Here is a 17,042-nt window from a genome sequence, read left to right on the forward strand (position 1 = left end):
GGTTTACTGTGACTTTAGACCAGCTTGGGGGCATTGTTAACCCATTCTGACCTGAGATCAGATTCATACGAGATTTCCACTGGACACACACTGGTCTGATTGACCCATTCTGACCTGAGATCAGATTCTAAAAAATGTCAGTCGTTCTTAGATTTTTCAAAAAATAGCAGACCTACAAGCTCGTAGCGCGCCACTCGGTGGCGCGCTATGAGCTTGTAGATCTGCTATTTTTCAATAGCTAAAGCATAACATAGTGCTGACACCAAAATGGGTTCCCGTTCAGAATGGGTTAAGGCCCGCCTCTTAGCTGTTCCATAATCGAGAATTATTGCTTTTGTAAAACGGTTTGGCAATATGACAATCATAGATATATCCCAAAAGCCATTTCACCACAAGAATCATATATTCAAGAATCAAGAAAGTAGTTCCTGCGAATGCCTGCACAAACGAGGACTATGCAAATGTGAATTGGTTATAGAGATTTCTTAAAACATGCACATACGTATAGAATTTGGGATTGGCTTGATGACCAAATTAGGGATGGGTGTGTGCGGGTAGGAGTCTATCTTCTGGGACGCATATTTCTAAGAAAAATAAATATATATATGCATTCCTCCTACCTTGCCATAAGAAAAACTAAAGTATTTAACAATGGGACTTGGACAATTAGAATCAAGTAATGGAACTATTACTAATAACCAAAATGTTCAGTGCCAAATCAACAAAACACCCATATTATTTTCCTAGAGAATGATAGTCCTGTGCTTAGATGATAACCTTTGCAGTAAACTTTTTTTCCAGGTGATAAACGCCTTCGGACGAAGCATGTTTAATGTGACACTAATGGTCTAATGTAAGAACACAGAATGGAGGTGGCTGGACAGACCTCACAGCGGAAGGGCTTGTATCCACAGGTGTAACTCTCTCCCCTGGCCAGGCGCGGGTGTGGCTGGCCCGTGCGGCAGTACGCGCACGAGCCGCCCGACTCGGGGTGCTTCTCCTTCATGTGGGCGTCCAGTGTCTGCTGGTACTTGTAGTGCCAGTTGCACTTGGGACACTTGAGCGTCTTGCAGGAGTTCCGCGAGTGCATCATGGTCATGTGGCCGCCCAGGGACCGCGAGGACCCCAGGACGGTGTCGCACTTGGGGCACTCCACCCCGCTGCCGGGGGACCCCTCGCCGGGCCCCGGGGTCCCGGGGGTCCCCGGGGTGCCGGGGTTGACGCCGTGCTGGTGGTGCAGAGGCCCCGGGCTCTCGTCGTCTCTGCCACGCATGATCATCATGTCGAGGGGGTGGTGGGAGAGGGGCGGGGAGGAGCCGTCGTCTCGTCCGCCCAGGGCGTCGCTGGCCGAGTCGTTGCTGCTCTCGCGGTCCCGGGCGGCCGCCGCCAGGCCCTTCTCCAGCTCCAGCTCCTCGCACGCCGCGGCCAGGGAGGCGGAGGAGGCGAGGCCTTTGCCGCCGTCGCTGTTGTACTTCAGCACGCTGTTGGACAGGAGGGGGGAAATGCTTTGGTTTAAGAGAGGGAAATCTTTGCTACTGGTGCTGTCGGCCCGCTGGCTCGCCGCCGTGGGCATGCCCATGCCCATGGCGCGCGCCACCTCCTCCTCCTCCGTCTCCATGCCGCCGCCGTTGGAGAACGCGTCCTCGTCGTCCTCCCGCTCCGGGCACTCTCCTCCCGCGGCGCCGGGCTCCCGCTTGACGGCGGCGTACTGGCCGAGGTCGGGCCCGTTGGGATGCAAAGTGCGTGCGTCCCTCACGTGGCCCTTGCAGTCAGTCGCGCCGTCGCGGACCTCTGCACCGGCGGCAGCAGAACTCCCGCTAGGGGTCCTGCGTCCACCGGCGGCCCCTCCTCCACTGAAGTTTGGGTTGATCTCAGCCTTTGGCATGGGTTGGGTTCTGGGGGTTTGGTCGTTGGAGGAGCTGCTGCTGCTGGCACTGCCCTTCAGGAAGGCAAAGCCCGCCTGGAGGGATTCGGCGTTCTCCCCACCGCCGCCGCTGTGGAAAGCGTTCCACAGGCCGCGGAGCCCGGGATCGGGCCCCAGGAAGTTCGCGGGCGCGGGGTAGTGGGGCAACACGGAGTTGGGGGATTTTTTTGGTTCCAGAAAGCTTATAAGAGGTTCTTTGTCCTTGCCAATGCCCTGGATGATGGCGGAGACGTGCTTGTTGCTCAGCAGCTTCTGCTCCTGCTCGTTCAGGGTCATGCGGTGGTCGTGCACGGCGTGCGTCACGAACGAGCGGCTGTAGCCGAACGACAGCTTGCACAGGAAACACATCAGCACGGGCTTGCGCCGCCCGTCGGCCACGCAGCCCTCGAACTTGGACAGGTCCACATTGTTGGGGACATCTTTGGACACACAGGAGTTTTTGGCCGCGCCGTCCGCCGTCAGATAGTCCTTGTCTGTCTTGTGGCGGAGGTCGTACACGCGGAAAGTGTGCAACACGGGCCTGGCGGCGCCCACCAGCCCCCCAGCTGAGGTATTTGGGAAGGAGGGGTGGTCGGCCACCAGGGATTTGTTGTTCCCCAGGGACGAGGCAATGTGGAAGGTGTTGATGATCTGGGGGTAGAAGGACATGGGTGCAGCGGGCTGCTCCGCGGCCCGCTCCCCCCCTCCCCCCCGGGGGCTCTGGCCGCTGGCCGGCCCCTGGGCGTTGGCGGTGGGAAAGGCTTGGGGAGACAACAGGCCCCGGAACTGTAGGGCCGAGGCCAGCCCTCCGGCCCCCTGGCCGCCCGCGCCGCGCTGCTCTTTGGTGTCCTCCAGGATGAAGGCCGAGCCGTCGGGCTGGTAGACGATCTCGCCGCACAGGTTCTCCACATCGCTGTCCTCCTCCTCCTCCTCCTCCTCCTCCTCGTCCTCCTCCTCCATCTCGCTGTTCGCCTCCGCCTCGGCGCCGTCGCGCTCCTCGCCGCCCCCCAACGCGCCCAACGCCAGCATGTCGTCCTCGTCCTCCTCTCCGCGCCCGCCCCCCGCAGCGCTGGGCAGGCGGGCGTTGGGGCAGTGGTGCTCCATGTACTTCTGTAAACTGGAGAAGGACCTGGAACAGAGGAGGCGTCGGACTGGATTAGACACAACTGAAACGTGACTTCAGATCGGGGGCCACAAGGCTGTGACAACAGAACTCAAATGTCACGGTTAAAGCTCTATTATGTAATTTTTGTCCTGTCTGTATAGCAGAATATATAATATAAATATAAATAAATGTGGTCTCCCTGCTCTTCTATTGAGACATTTGACACAATACTGTTTCTGGTTTGACAACATTTTTGACTTGAACGAAAAAATGTCAGCGCGAGTCAGAAGACCCAGGTTCAAATCAAGGGTGGAACACGAAAGTTACATGGTACATCTGTTTAACTGATAATGTGTTAGGCTAACTACATTAATAGTTAATCAACCGTTAACTAGTTTAGGTTATGAAGAGAAAAAACATTCATACAGATGCCACTGTTGTACAACCATTATTTTTTACATTTATTCTTGCCACAGAAAAGTGGAGAGTCCCCAAGGAGGCAAGCAAAAACAATTGAAGACCTGACTGTATAATGCAAAGGTAATGTAATGCAATACCTTCCAACAACTATTTTTACAAGATTTTGTGCTCGAAATGCATTGCTGAATAGGCCCTGCCTAGTTTATAAAAATAGCTGTTTGAACGAAGGCATTACAACTATTTCTTTTTGCTGAGGCAATTGTTGTTTATTTTTACTTTGGAATGTAAAATGTGTACATCGGGGCCCCGGGGGGGCCACTGGCTGAGTCGTACTGACCTAGAACATTCGTTGCAGGGGATCTCCTTGGCAGGCGCCACGGGCGAGGTGGCGGGGGCGGAGCCGCAGTCCGTGCCCAGCGCCGCTCCTCCTTGTAAAGTCCCGACAACGCTCCCGTTGGCGTTGCCGGTAGTAAAGCTTTCTCTCCGGCCCTGCTCGCCGGCAGGGCCGCTGGTTGTTGCACTAGCACCGACGCCAGCGGTGGCGGCGGCGGGGCTAGTAGCGGCGCCGGTCCTCAAGGGGAGGACCGCGGCGGCGGAGGGCTCGCCCCCGCAGACCTTTGACTCCGACGACTCTCCGGCGGCGACTGGAGACGATCGGTTGTTGTTGCTGCTGCTGTTGTCGTTACGGTTGTTGTTGTTGTTGGCGACACTGGTCTCCATGGTGACGGCGGAGTTGTCCTCGGCAACAGCGTCCAGCTTCTGGCCACCATGTTGTTCCTGCTGCCGTGACGACACCATATGGGGAGAGTCACAGGTTGCCATGGCCACGGCTACATAGGGCTCTCATCTCATCCAGCCTAACAGGGACCTGAGGACGGAGGGAACAAGCACACAGAAACACAAACAAGACAGGAGGTTAGTGATTTAGTCAGGAGGACGGCCATTCACGACAGCCTGTAGGATATTTGCAAGGCGGTCCCCAAATAACTGGGGACATGATGTCGCAACACGTTGTAAAGCTTGGTTAAACGTTGGGTTATTATTTTTGTAACTATTTTTTGACAGCCCAAAACATCAGCTCGAGTGGCTTGAGCTTCTCCTCAGGCATCTGCCTGAGGAAGGCCTGAGGAAGGTCGAAAGACCGAAGCGTTGCACCTTGACATTAAATAAAGACCTCTTGAACCAGCGAGCGGCAGCGTGCGGGTCTCCCGCCTTCTCCTACACGTTTGCTGCTTCGTCACCTGCTGTTAAGTAAGTCGAGTGTGCGGAAGTCTTCTCTTCAACTCGACACACTCGACACACGCCTGCATAATTACCGATACCTACCAATCTGATCAAATAGTTACCCATGTATATTGCATCATCCAAACCCATAATACATTATGGGTCTGGCTCTATGAACTATGCAGTAATGAACTCGTGAAGAAACATGTAATAAAGTAACATAAAATATCGTGATTGAAGCATTTTGTCAGACTAAGTTCTGATTCTGTGTTTTCTGTTTTCTGTGCCCTAAAAAATGATCACAGGTCTGTAGAGCTATGATGTTATTTAGGTATAATCGTTCTAAAGCGGTGTTCTTGCTGTTCTAGACATACAGCCAACACAGTCGAAAGACATTTCAGATTGAAGGCTTTAACCATTGATTATTATGAATCATCCGAGATCATTAGTGTTTCTGGAGTTTAATCTATCGCTAATTTGACAACCGCCCCTCCTCACTTCACACGGGTGTGATTTCTAATCTTAATATAACTAATAACCGAAAATAGCTGATCTACAAGCTTGTAGCTTCCATAGAAACTTCCATAGAAGACATGCTGGCTTCTATGGATTCCAAATGAGTGAAACCAGTCATGGCGCCTGTGAACTTTAAATCCATGTGAATGAAAAAAGAAAAGTAAAACACACCCCCATCTCAGAAACACACACACACACACACACACACACACACACACACACACACACACACGTCTCGCAAAAAAACCTCATTCCAATCAGGCTGTCTCCCTCACTCTCACACACACACACACACACAAATTCCTAAGCTGTAACTTTAATGCAATCAAATAACACAGGACTATTGTCTACCTTTTCCGTGTCTGTTTGCAAACGCGCACCGCTGAGGAGATAAGCAGGCCAGTGCCATGACAACTTTTGAAGAGTAGAGGGAGAAATCCAATATCATACTGGCAGAGAGTGAGAGAGAGAGAGAGAGAGAAAGAAAAGCCCCCACTCAGGTCTTTGTCTTAAAGCTGACAGACTCAGCCGGTTCAACCGCCCCCACAGAATTAATAAAAACTCATCTTTGGACAAAAGTTCTCTCTAAATCTTCTCCCTATGCTGCCCCCCGAGAGCGAGAAGACCCTTGGTAACAACAACAAAGGCAGCTAGTTGTTGTGGAGTACTTCAGTAATACCACAGTTTACAAATACTACTATTTTAAAAGTAAAAAAGGTACAAAGATATCAGCCGATTTATGTGTCATGTACTATAGGACTATTAATTATTGATCGTTAACCACTTTAAGCCCTATTTTATATTTGGAAATACCTGATCTACCATCTCACAGATCGACTGATTTGGAAAAATGAATACATTTTCATTAATAGTGATTTATGTGATTATGCATTAATAATCTAAATGGGCAATGCAACTACTGTAGTAACAAAAGCGGTTAAATAATTGTAGCAGAGTAAAAAGCGGGTCCTTGACATTAAAAATGGTTGAGAACATAGAAACATAAGGTTTTTCAGAAAACCGTTTGGATTTAGACGTTTGTTCTTTTTTTTTAGAATCGGTCTCAGGTCTAAATGGGTTAAGTTAACTTTATGCCACTGTTGCACAAATAAGACCTTCTCCCCGTCTCTGTCAGGGAAAGGGTTTAATTAATAAAACGTAAGAATAATGGACCGAGTTCAATTAACGCCGGTGATCAACCATGCTGTGTGCCGTTTAAAAGGGTTATATTGCCAGAACCGGTTGTAAAATACCTCAGCGCTGTGAAACGAGGCGGCTGGCAGCAGGTGCACCTCTGCTGCAGAGGCCAGTTTGTTTGCTTTCCTGACGGTGAGGAGGGCCAACACTAGATGTTGGCGTCATATCAATAAATAAAGTCACAGTGCTGTGTGTGGGTATAGTTCAAATGGGGTCTAAAACATGTATTGGTATTAGATCCATGTCTGATCCTCTATGTTGTTTTCCTCTCTTCAATTTGTTTTATTAGATATTGTAAAAATCGTAGATTATAATATCCTAGTGATTTATTCCATTTATATGCAGTTCACATTTTATGAAAAAAAAAAGGCTTAATTCCGATTAATCTGGGATATTGAGTTATAAACGGCTAGTGGCACACATTCCCGTTAACCTTTTAACTGGCCCGCAACCAGTCACAATGTTTTTTTTTTAAATAATAACAAAATGGGAGCCGTTTTGGTCGGACATACAATGTTTCATCATCATCGAACACACAGAAGCATGGCCGCTATCGCTAATGCTGCTGCTGTCAAGGTAGCATGGACTGTTGGAAGGGTAAAGGTGGACTTGTGTGTTTTGGGTGAACCTACGTATTTGGACCTGTTGTTTCAGCTCAGAAGGAGCTGCGTGGATTAGCAGCGATTAACCCACTGATATCACAAAAGGTGTAATTCAGCAAACGGTGTAAATACAAGGAAGGAAAATATATGCGTATGCTTAAACAGTTAAACCCTATAGACTTAGTGAACTGGACCCAGGTTGGCTATATACCTGTCCTGTATGCTTTTTTCTGTCTACACCAAATCTCCTCCACAAAAATAGTCGATATTTAAGGCTATTTTTGGCTGTTGTTCCCACCAAAATTTGGATGCTGGGTTTCAACTGGTTTTAAGTCTTGCTAAAAAGGATGATGTTTGCAGATCACAAATTCTATTCAAGAAACCGGGTGCACCTTCAGAAAATGAGTGCATTTTCAGAAAGGAATTAAATAAGAGAGAGAGAGAGAGAGAGAGAGAGAGAGAGAGAGAGAGAGAGAGAGAGAGAGAGAGAGAGAGAGAGAGAGAGAGAGAGAGAGAGGGCAAGCTGCCATGAGGAATGATGTTTGGAATACCAGTGAGATGTTATCAATCCTGGGTTGCTGCCCATCTCTCAACCCCTTCACTACTTCAATCTCTTGGAGAGCACGCGCTCTCACACACACACACACACACACACACACACACACACACACACACACACACACACACACACACACACAATGTGCTAGAGAACTACATGGCCCTCCTACCAGTCAATCATTTAATTTCGTAATCAAAGAGATGTCATTTTCACAAACACCAAACAGAACGAGAACCGTGAAAGTGATTGAGGGGGGAAAAAAGGACAAAGAAAAGCAGGAGGAAAATAATGAAGTTTTCATAATTATATTTGCTCTCCTTTCTCTTGCTTAGCAAGAGCATCAGTTTGCGTTAGGGGCTATATGCAATTAACCAATGCAATTAACCAAAACATATCAAAACTGAGATTCAGAAGTATAGAACCACTAACCGACTTCATCTTGCTCATGTAGGTTAATCGAATAACCAAGAAAATATCGTTTTTTTTGTTCTTTCCCACGAATCGACACAAAAATAGTCAAATACGTTAAATTGACTAAATTGATTAGTCTGACGAACCATTTAACCCTGTATTATGCTTAGTTTTTGCTTTGTGCAATGATGCCGTACGGACATACTGCCATTTTCACTTTTTTTTAAAGGTTTCATGACATTAATTTTTCATTTATTTTTCCTTTAGGTTTTATGACCTCAATTACACCCAAAAAAAAACAGAACTTTGAACAGTCAGTGGATTTTCTGTGGTCTGGGACTTCTTTCTGTGTGGCCTTTTTGAGCTGCAATGAAAACAGGCAAGACAGTGAAAACATTGACATCTGCTGGCAAATCCCATTGTCATAATCATCATATATGGGACTTGCAGGCTGTGACATCACAGTCAGCAGGTAAATCAGAGCACTTGTTTGAGCCAGAAAACCCCCCAGACCACAGAAAATCTACTGAATGTTAAAATTGAGCTAAAAAAATAAAAAATAATATAATATATATATAACAATACTATGTCACAATCCCTTTGGCAAAAGATTGGAATAGCGGTGATGAAGTTTGCGTGAAAATGATCTGGCACTGGAACGAAGGATTTTAACCCATTCTGAACGGGAACCCATTTTGGTGTTAGCACTATGTTATGCTTTAGCTATTGAAAAATAGCAGATCTACAAGCTCATAGCGCGCCACCGAGTGGCGCGCTACGAGCTTGTAGGTCTGCTATTTTTGAAAAATCGAAGAGCGACTGACATAGAAGACCTTTTTAGAATCTGATCTCAGGTCAGAGTGAAAACTGTCAGGATGTATAGAAGACATTTTTAGAATCAGATCTCAGGTCAGAATGGGTTAAAGAGCCCATCGTGTGACAACCTTTAACCCTTTCCACCTGCTGCTTAATTCTCTCCCTCTCACTCGCTCTCTCGCTACGGAGTTACAAAAGCAATTAGAGGATTAATCTGCAACAATCCAAGGCTAAACAAAGCCCTGGGAGGGACAGTAAAAGCGTTAGGAATGAAATCAAAATGTCTGTCTGTCTGTCTGTCTGTCTGTCTGTCTGTCTGTCTGTGTGTGTGTGTGTGTGTGTGTGTGTGTGTGTGTGTGTGTGTGTGTGTGTGTGTGTGTGTGTGTGTGTGTGTGTGTGTGCAGCATAATCAAGTCTAATCTGAGATAAACCAGAGATGATTCCATGGGGAGGACTAGTAGTGATAGATTAAAATAATAATAATAATAATAATAATACAGAAGAGAGAATGTTCTCTATCTGTGTCAGATGCGCTAAATCGGCGAGATTATAAAGGCAGAATAAATTAAACAAATCACAAAAAGAGTAGAAGATGAATTTTGAATGATTATCATTTGGAACGTTTTCAAGCAAACACCACAATGACTCTTCCACACAGATCTGGGGGGTTTATATAACATTGGTACCCGTGGTATACTTGGTGATGGTTTGTTTTACACCATAGATTGTGCCAAATGGGTGGCGTCTATATATCTATACCGCATGCAGACTAGAATAAAGTCAAGCAAACGAATGGCGGAAATTTAAGCCACTCTAGCATTTTCTCTTTTTCGAGTACGTTTGGTCACGGGGCGACCGTCTGAAAACTCAGTGGAAATATCTTGACGCGGTTGAGCCCCACCCATGTGGTATATACTCCAAACAGGTTAAAACAAACACTTGTAATTACATATCGTCGCTGTCCGGGCGGAAACCTTTTATGTCCAAACCCGTTACTTTTCTGAAAATGGAACAAAAACATGTTCAGAAATGGTGAAAAAATAGCCAATCTAGAAGCCCACAACACATCGCAACGCGTTCTCGGCTTGTATAGATTGGTTATTTTCACTACTTTTGCTTGGCAGTCTTGATGCAAAGTAGGGCACTACGTTGCGGGGAAAAGAGCATAGAAAGTTGAAATGTGGAGATACAAGGTTCCTGCCCGACAGAGAGGTCATAAAACATTATCTGAAGGATACGGTTCTTCTGATACCGAAGCTGAAAATAAACCTCTTGTCTTAACACACACGTCATCTACATGTTAATTCATGCTTGGAACAAGCACAGAGATTAGCAACAATTAGCTACGTGTCCTAAAAACAAGAAAGGATTGGGTAGCAGTCAGAATGTGTGTATGTAACGCCACAAGAATGCATGGTACTTATAATACACCCTGTCTGGTTGTCTGTCTGTCTCTCTCTCTCTCTCTGCCTGCCTGTCTACATGGAGAACTGTCTCACGCTCTCTCTGCCCGTCTGTCTACATGAAGAACTATCTTTGTCTCTCTCTGCCTGTCTGTCTGTCTGCCTGCCTGCCTGTCTGCCTGCCTGCCTGTCTGCCTGCCTGCCTATCTATCTACATGAATTACTGGGTGTTACATTGATTTGTCATTTTAAAACTTGGGTTTTTCGCTTCGGTTCAACACAAAATAAGACAATAAAACACATCGACAGTTCTGGGAGGGGGAAATAAGCGCGCTGAAGAGCTTCCTACATGTAGACTTAACTTGCTTCTGCTTTCTGCCCATAAATTATCCATTCGTGGGGCCAACAGTAATGCATCCCATTCCTACAGCCAACCATGTTGTCGCTGCAGCCGGATGGAAACATCGTATGACCAAAACAGTTTCTTTTTTTATTACCATTAAAAATATATACATACTGTATAGTTGGCGTTCATTTCCGAAAAAAATATTTAAAGTTTAAATATGGAGGATATGCAAGATTTCCACCCACGAACAACAATATACATATTTGTCATCCCTTTCCTTTTCCAGAGCTTGTGCAAAACAGTCATTGCGAGCAAACAAAGCAAAAAGTAGAAGGTTTGAGAGCTAATGCGACACAACAATACGACAGGAATTACTACAGTTGTGACTGTGTCTTTTTCCTGCTTATTCCATCGGGTGCGCCACCTCCCCCCCCCCCCCCCCATGTTGAACTGTAGCTCGGACATAAAACTCTGCAGTATATGAATTATGCATCTCCTAACACTTTAAGTACAGAATGATGTCTTGTTGTGGATAAGCCAACGTGCTGTTTAGCACTTGGCACTGACATATCACCTCCATGCTAACAGGCCAGCAGTTGTTTACATGTACACTGCAAGCCACTAGGCCCTTCTCTGTGGGGCAGAAACCTCATATCTCCATAGAGTTTAAACTTGCTATGCTTTCGCTTCATCTTACTAAAGTGACGTCTCACAAAAAGTAGCAAAAAATAGCTGCTCTACAAGCTCACAATGTGTTGCGATGTAACACATTGTGAGCTTGTAGATCAGCTATTTTAAAATGTACATGAAATCGGTAGCCTAAGTGTGATAAATATATATAACCAATGAAAAGTATTAACAAGAGCGTGTGACTACATATTAACTACATTTGAACACAGGCACTTTAAACTTTTTCCAGAATATTTACAGTTTTTGACATACAAGGTTTAGGCCCGACAGCCTGTATGAGGTGGGAATGTTGCTGCCTCATCATTCCGCCTGGTTGTACACAGAGAGGGTAGCAGAGTGTGTGTACGCCGGCGTACATTCCAAATATTTGTGCCCGAAGGACTGTTGTTATAGGCTGATGCTCGCTGTCATGATTTCATTCAAATGGACCCTTACAGGTCTGTAACTCTGAGAGTATAGCCTACACATGAAACCATATAGATATAGACCCTTACAGGTCTGTAACTCTGAGAGTATAGCCTACACATGGAACCATATAGATATAGACCCTTACAGGTCTGTAACTCTGAGAGTATAGCCTACACATGAAACCATATAGACCCTTACAGGTCTGTAACTCTGAGAGTATACTAGCCTACACATGAAACCATATAGACCCTTACAGGTCTGTAACTCGGAGACTGACTAGCCTACACATGGAACCATATAGACCCTTACAGGTCTGTAACTCGGAGAGTGTACTAGTCTACACATGGAACCATATAGACCCTTACAGGTCTGTAACTCTGAGTGTGTACAAATGGAACCAAATGGACCCATTCCATTTGTACACTCTCAGAGGGATGGAGGTTCCGGTTCAGAATCCCAAGCCTAATTTCTATGCTGAAGACCCGCTCCTCTTCCCAGTGCCGGCCGGGCCTTGCTTTTTGTGACAGGCACACTCTGGCGCCTGCATGCCTGGAGTAGAGAATAGTTTAGAGAGCATTGGAGAAGCGCGTAACTCATTAATTCAGTCATAATTCAGTCAAGGCATATTATTCAACTAACCAATCTAAAAGTCTAGTCGCCGCCCTGCGCCTTCTGACAAGATCAAGACCCGAGTTGGAGCTTTTTTCGGACCGCCACTGGTGTCTCGCTCAGGGACACTTCGGCACACTGCCGAGGCGTGGAACCGAACTTGGGACTTTTTGGCTTCCCAGGCGGACTCCATAAACCATTCAGCGTTCACCTGTCCCTATGTACGGCCATTTGAAAAACACCACGAGCCTCATCATTGGCTCTCATTAGCGCGCAATATCCTTAGCATAGTTTAGCCAAAAAAGAACCGGACGGACATGTTTGAAGTCATCCTAATCCATTTAGCATGTGTTAGCATTAACTTTAATACAGGATGTCAGCGATTGCTGGACGGCCAAGAGTCACGAGTGATCAAGTGATTCATCCCCCCATTTTATTTTTAACCCATTCTGAACGGGAACCCATTTTGGTGTCAGCACTATGTTATGCTTTAGCTATTGAAAAATAGCAGATCTACAAGCTCATAGCGCGCCACCGAGTGGCGCGCTACGAGCTTGTAGGTCTGCTATTTTTGAAAAATCGAAGAACGACTGACATTTTTAGAATCTGATCTCAGGTCAGAATGGGTTATAATCAGACCAGTGTGTGTCCAGTGGAAACCTCGTATGAATCTGATCTCAGGTCAGAATGGGATAAAGGCAAAACTGTGCGTTTTCTTTGTGGGACAAATAAATTCAACATAACGTATTTAGACTCGTAGTCATTCCGTTTGTTTTTGCTACATTATCAGGACATCATTTCAGTGCAGCAGCAGAGCAACAGTGTTTAGTTTTTTTTTTTTTAGGCAGATCATGTTACCGCTGTGCTCAGTCAGTGCCCTCCCTGTCACACGGTCGGTCTCTCTCTCCCTCTCTCGCATTCACCTGTCTCTCTCCCACTGGCCTCCTTCGCTCTGCTAACCAACCGCGCTCCCTTTCTTTCATTGGGAGAGAGAGAGAGAGAGAGAGAGCGGGAGAGAGAGAGAGAGAGAGAGAGAGAGCGGGAGAGAGAGGGTGAGACTCACAATGAAGCCCAGGTTTTTCCACCGTCAGAAACAGTTCCCTTCTTTTCACAAAGAACAAAGGAGAAGGCCTCAGTCGCTCCTACCTCTGTTTTTTAATTAAGCATGTCCCCCCCCTGCACGCACACACACACACAAATGTATAGAGTAGACCCACGCGCACACACACACACACACACACACACACACACACACACACACAGAGACCCAGAGACACAGACCAAGGTGATTAAAGTGGCAGATCTGATCCTGTGAGAGGTGAATAATAGCAGAGGAATGCCTCTGCTTGGGACACTGCTGCTAGTTCTCTGCACAGTTCTGACAGACTCAGTCTGCGGCGCATTGTTTTTCCTGTTCCCCTCAATCTCAGCCATCTCTCTCTCTCTCTCCATATGCTTTTCAGAAGCTCCTGAAAGGGGCATTCAAAAGCTCCTCCCCTCCCTCCCCTGCACCCCCCCATCTTCACGTTCATCTATTCTTCTAATCTGCTCTCTCTCTCTCTCTCTCTCTCTAACTCCAGCTTTTCTTAACGTGCTTACAGTATACACACACACAGAAGTGCAAACAGCACAAAGGGGAAACGGTAATAAAATAAAATAAACGAATAGGAAACATTGTCGTCCCGAGAGCCAAAGTTGGCCAAACAAGGGTACAATATCTATTTACACCGAGAGTTTTCAGACAGTCTGGTCTGGTCAAATCCCCCACTTCTGTTTCACAAAGAGTACACGCTCTCTAATGGGGAGGTTAGCAGTTCCTCCCATTGAGAAGTGGTTCTCAAACTTATATTTATAACTCCGAGTGTGTGTGTGTGCCAATGGACCTGCAAGGGTCCATTTGGTGCCACTCTCAAGAGTTAATACCTGAGAGGTGTTTTGCACACTCTCAACCCGTCCATTTGAAAGAACACTGCCAATCTGCCATATAGGGCTCCACTTTCCACAGTTTCAACGCATAGCTAGCGATTACAACATAAATATTGCACTCAGGACTGTGATTTTCAACAGAATGTAGAATTATCTGTAGAATTACATCAACATATAATGAATGAGACTACATCCAAGGACTTCAATTCATGAATGATATAATCCAAGATCGTTTGTCAGGTGAAAGCTGATGAAATGTAGAAAACCTATAGTCATACTGAGGACCTAGTCCTGATTGGCTGCCACACACACTGTATTAGTTACTAAGGTCACATGACCAGGAAACAGGTAACAGAAATCTTTAGAGACACGCAATATTATGTAACTTAATGTTATGATTGAGACCGGACGGTTGAGAGGAGCGTGCGTTACAAAAAAAAAGAAACCAGCGCTTCTTTCACCTGACAAATATCACTATGTCATCATTTCTTGTTTTTTTGGTTGCCCAAAAATCCCCGTCTAGCTATAAAGAAACAAAATACAGCGAGAGGGCAGTGTGTTTCTGCAGATATAACACCGCCACACTAGTCTAGTGGCTGATAACTGCTGGAAATGATGGGTCAAAACAACGCTTGTATTGTTTTGTCAGGTAAACAGGACAAAGTTACATACCATGCCTTTAAGTTGTTTAGGCCAGCAGGATAGTCAGAGCAGGTAGCAGGTAAACAGGACAAAGTTACATACCATGCCTTTAAGTTGTTTAGGCCAGCAGGATAGTCAGAGCCGGTAGCAGCCTGCTACCTGCTCTGACTTGTAATTGCAGTGCGACACCAAATGTTTTGGTTTTGACAACAGAATATTTAAAGCTTCACGCACATTTACAATGCAATCTACACATTTGAACACTTAAGAATAAATAAAAATGTCTAGAAATTGGCAAAAAAATGGCTTTAGCTTTTAAGTTTTACTTTTGACATCTGCACGTCGTGCAAACTCCATATCCAAAACTTTCAGCGGATCGGATGAATTCCAGATTGCGTCTTCAAAGCGCCTCGCGCGGCATAGCCCGCAAAGTCAAACAACAAAGTCAGGAAGACCAGCGTGAGACCATGGGTGTGTGTGTCCATCCCTTCCACCCAAGGTCTCCATGAAGGTCATCCCTCTCCCGGCATGAGGCCACTCTGCCCAACACCAAACCCTCTATCAAAATGTCAGCCAGTGTTAGCCAAAGACAAAGGTGAAGGGCGCCGTGAAAAGCCCCGGCATCCATCTCCCAGTGTCAGCGTCCTGAATGGGCCTCCGACGCTCTAATTAGGCCTGTTTATTTGTTGCCATGCAGAAACGGAGGGATGGAAAGAAAAGAAAGAAGAGGGAGGAAAAAAAACAGGGAGATCAAGGAGAGGAGGGGGAATTATCTCCTGCACAATGTGAGAGAGGAGCCTTGGTTCGCCATCAAAGAACACACACACACACACACACACACACACACAACACATAATCACAGAAGAGGCTTAATGCTCTCTGTTGAAAGTACGGGGGGTGGGGGGATGAGGGGGGTTGATGGATAGGAGAAGGAGTGAGTACTTTGTACGTGCGTGCGTGCAATGGCTCTGGCGTGACCAAGTGTTTTTCGCCTCCTCCTCTGCTTTTTGACTTCACAAAAGGTTTCTTGCCTGTGTGTGCGTCGCCCGGAGGTGTAACATTAGACACTAGATGCAGTAGCTGCCCTGCTCCCCCCCCCACCTCCCCCCTCCGTCTGCCTGCCTATCCATCCCTCTATCCCCTCTCCTCTCGGGCGAGCGAGGGCCTTCATTACCCAAACGACACCTTATCATTACAGGCCGAGGCGCGGTCCCAGACACCTAAAGCGAAGCCAGCCACTCCATTTAGCACAGGAATCTTGTTCGACAAATTACCTTCTCCGCCACAAAGATGCCTTTTAGCGAATCAAAATCAAAAACTGCGCCCGAGAGAGACAGAGAGAGAGAGAGAGAGAGAGAGAAAGAAGAAAGAGTGAGAGAGAGAGAGACGACGGAAGAGGAGAAGGATCCTCAACCCCCCACCCCCCCCCCACCCTCCCCCTTGAGCAGGTATGCGAGAACCAACCCCTGAAGTCGATGACAAGTAAATTGGTCTCATTGGTTGCTCTGGTAACATTACACTCAAATGCCCCCAAGGTACGTGTACCTGATATTTCATTGTTGGAGGAGAAATAACCCGGGTAATATAGGAGATATAGGGCGACATTTGAGATGACAAGCATCAAGAGGAGACAAAGAAAACGTGGTCGGATATGCAAATACCCAGAAATGTCCAGGTGTGCAACACAAAGCAACCGGATATGATCCAAGGTCAGCATAACGCCGGTTGGCCTCAGACTTGTAATGCAATAAAATGCTCAGAAAATGGCTTGTTTTTCTTGACCACGACGTTAAAAATGTCAGTTAGTGTCAATTGTCTAATAATGTAATGCTGGGCGCTACACTCCCTCTGCCGACATGGAGACTGACCTCATACTTCCTTCAATGCAAGCTCCAAGCTGTTTCTTTTCACCTGACAGGGGAGAGTTTCCCTGGTTGGGCGTATATAGCACGTGGAAGGAACATGTTATTCCCCAACCAGTTCCTTTCCCCCTCCATCAAGCGCCTCGGCTGGCCAGGGGGAGGCAGCTTAGAGACGGCATGTTTTTAGTGAAGGTGCCTATATACCCTGGGCCTAGGGGTAAACGGGGAGAACATGCAAACTCCACACAGAAAGGAGTAGACACTAGACAGCATGCCATTTAGTCAGATGGTTCGTTTACCTGGTATCCTATAGTTTACTGAGGCACTACACCGTCTCTCTGCATGTTGCTTATGAGTTTACCTTCTTGTTGTGGGCTTATTGTCACTCTGCATCTGCTAAATG

At 46.6% G+C, this 17,042-nt stretch overlaps 1 protein-coding gene across 2 annotated transcripts in view; it reads right to left on the minus strand.

Annotated features, from left to right (window-relative positions):
• The window catches only part of zfhx4 (zinc finger homeobox 4), a 133,303-nt gene that overhangs the window by 93,729 nt on the left and 22,532 nt on the right, over positions 1 to 17,042 (minus strand). For both annotated transcript variants that reach the window (XM_080793507.1, XM_080793508.1), the window contains exons 2-3: positions 3,766 to 4,296; positions 887 to 3,032 (exon numbers count right to left, since the gene is read on the minus strand). In XM_080793507.1, coding sequence (XP_080649633.1) covers positions 887 to 3,032; positions 3,766 to 4,250 — 2,631 coding nt within the window. In that variant the 5' untranslated portion in view covers positions 4,251 to 4,296. The remainder of the gene's footprint in view (positions 1 to 886; positions 3,033 to 3,765; positions 4,297 to 17,042) is intronic.

This window comes from Protomyctophum bolini (assembly GCF_963924005.1).
Source record: "Protomyctophum bolini genome assembly, chromosome: 21".
NCBI lineage: Eukaryota > Metazoa > Chordata > Actinopteri > Myctophiformes > Myctophidae > Protomyctophum > Protomyctophum bolini.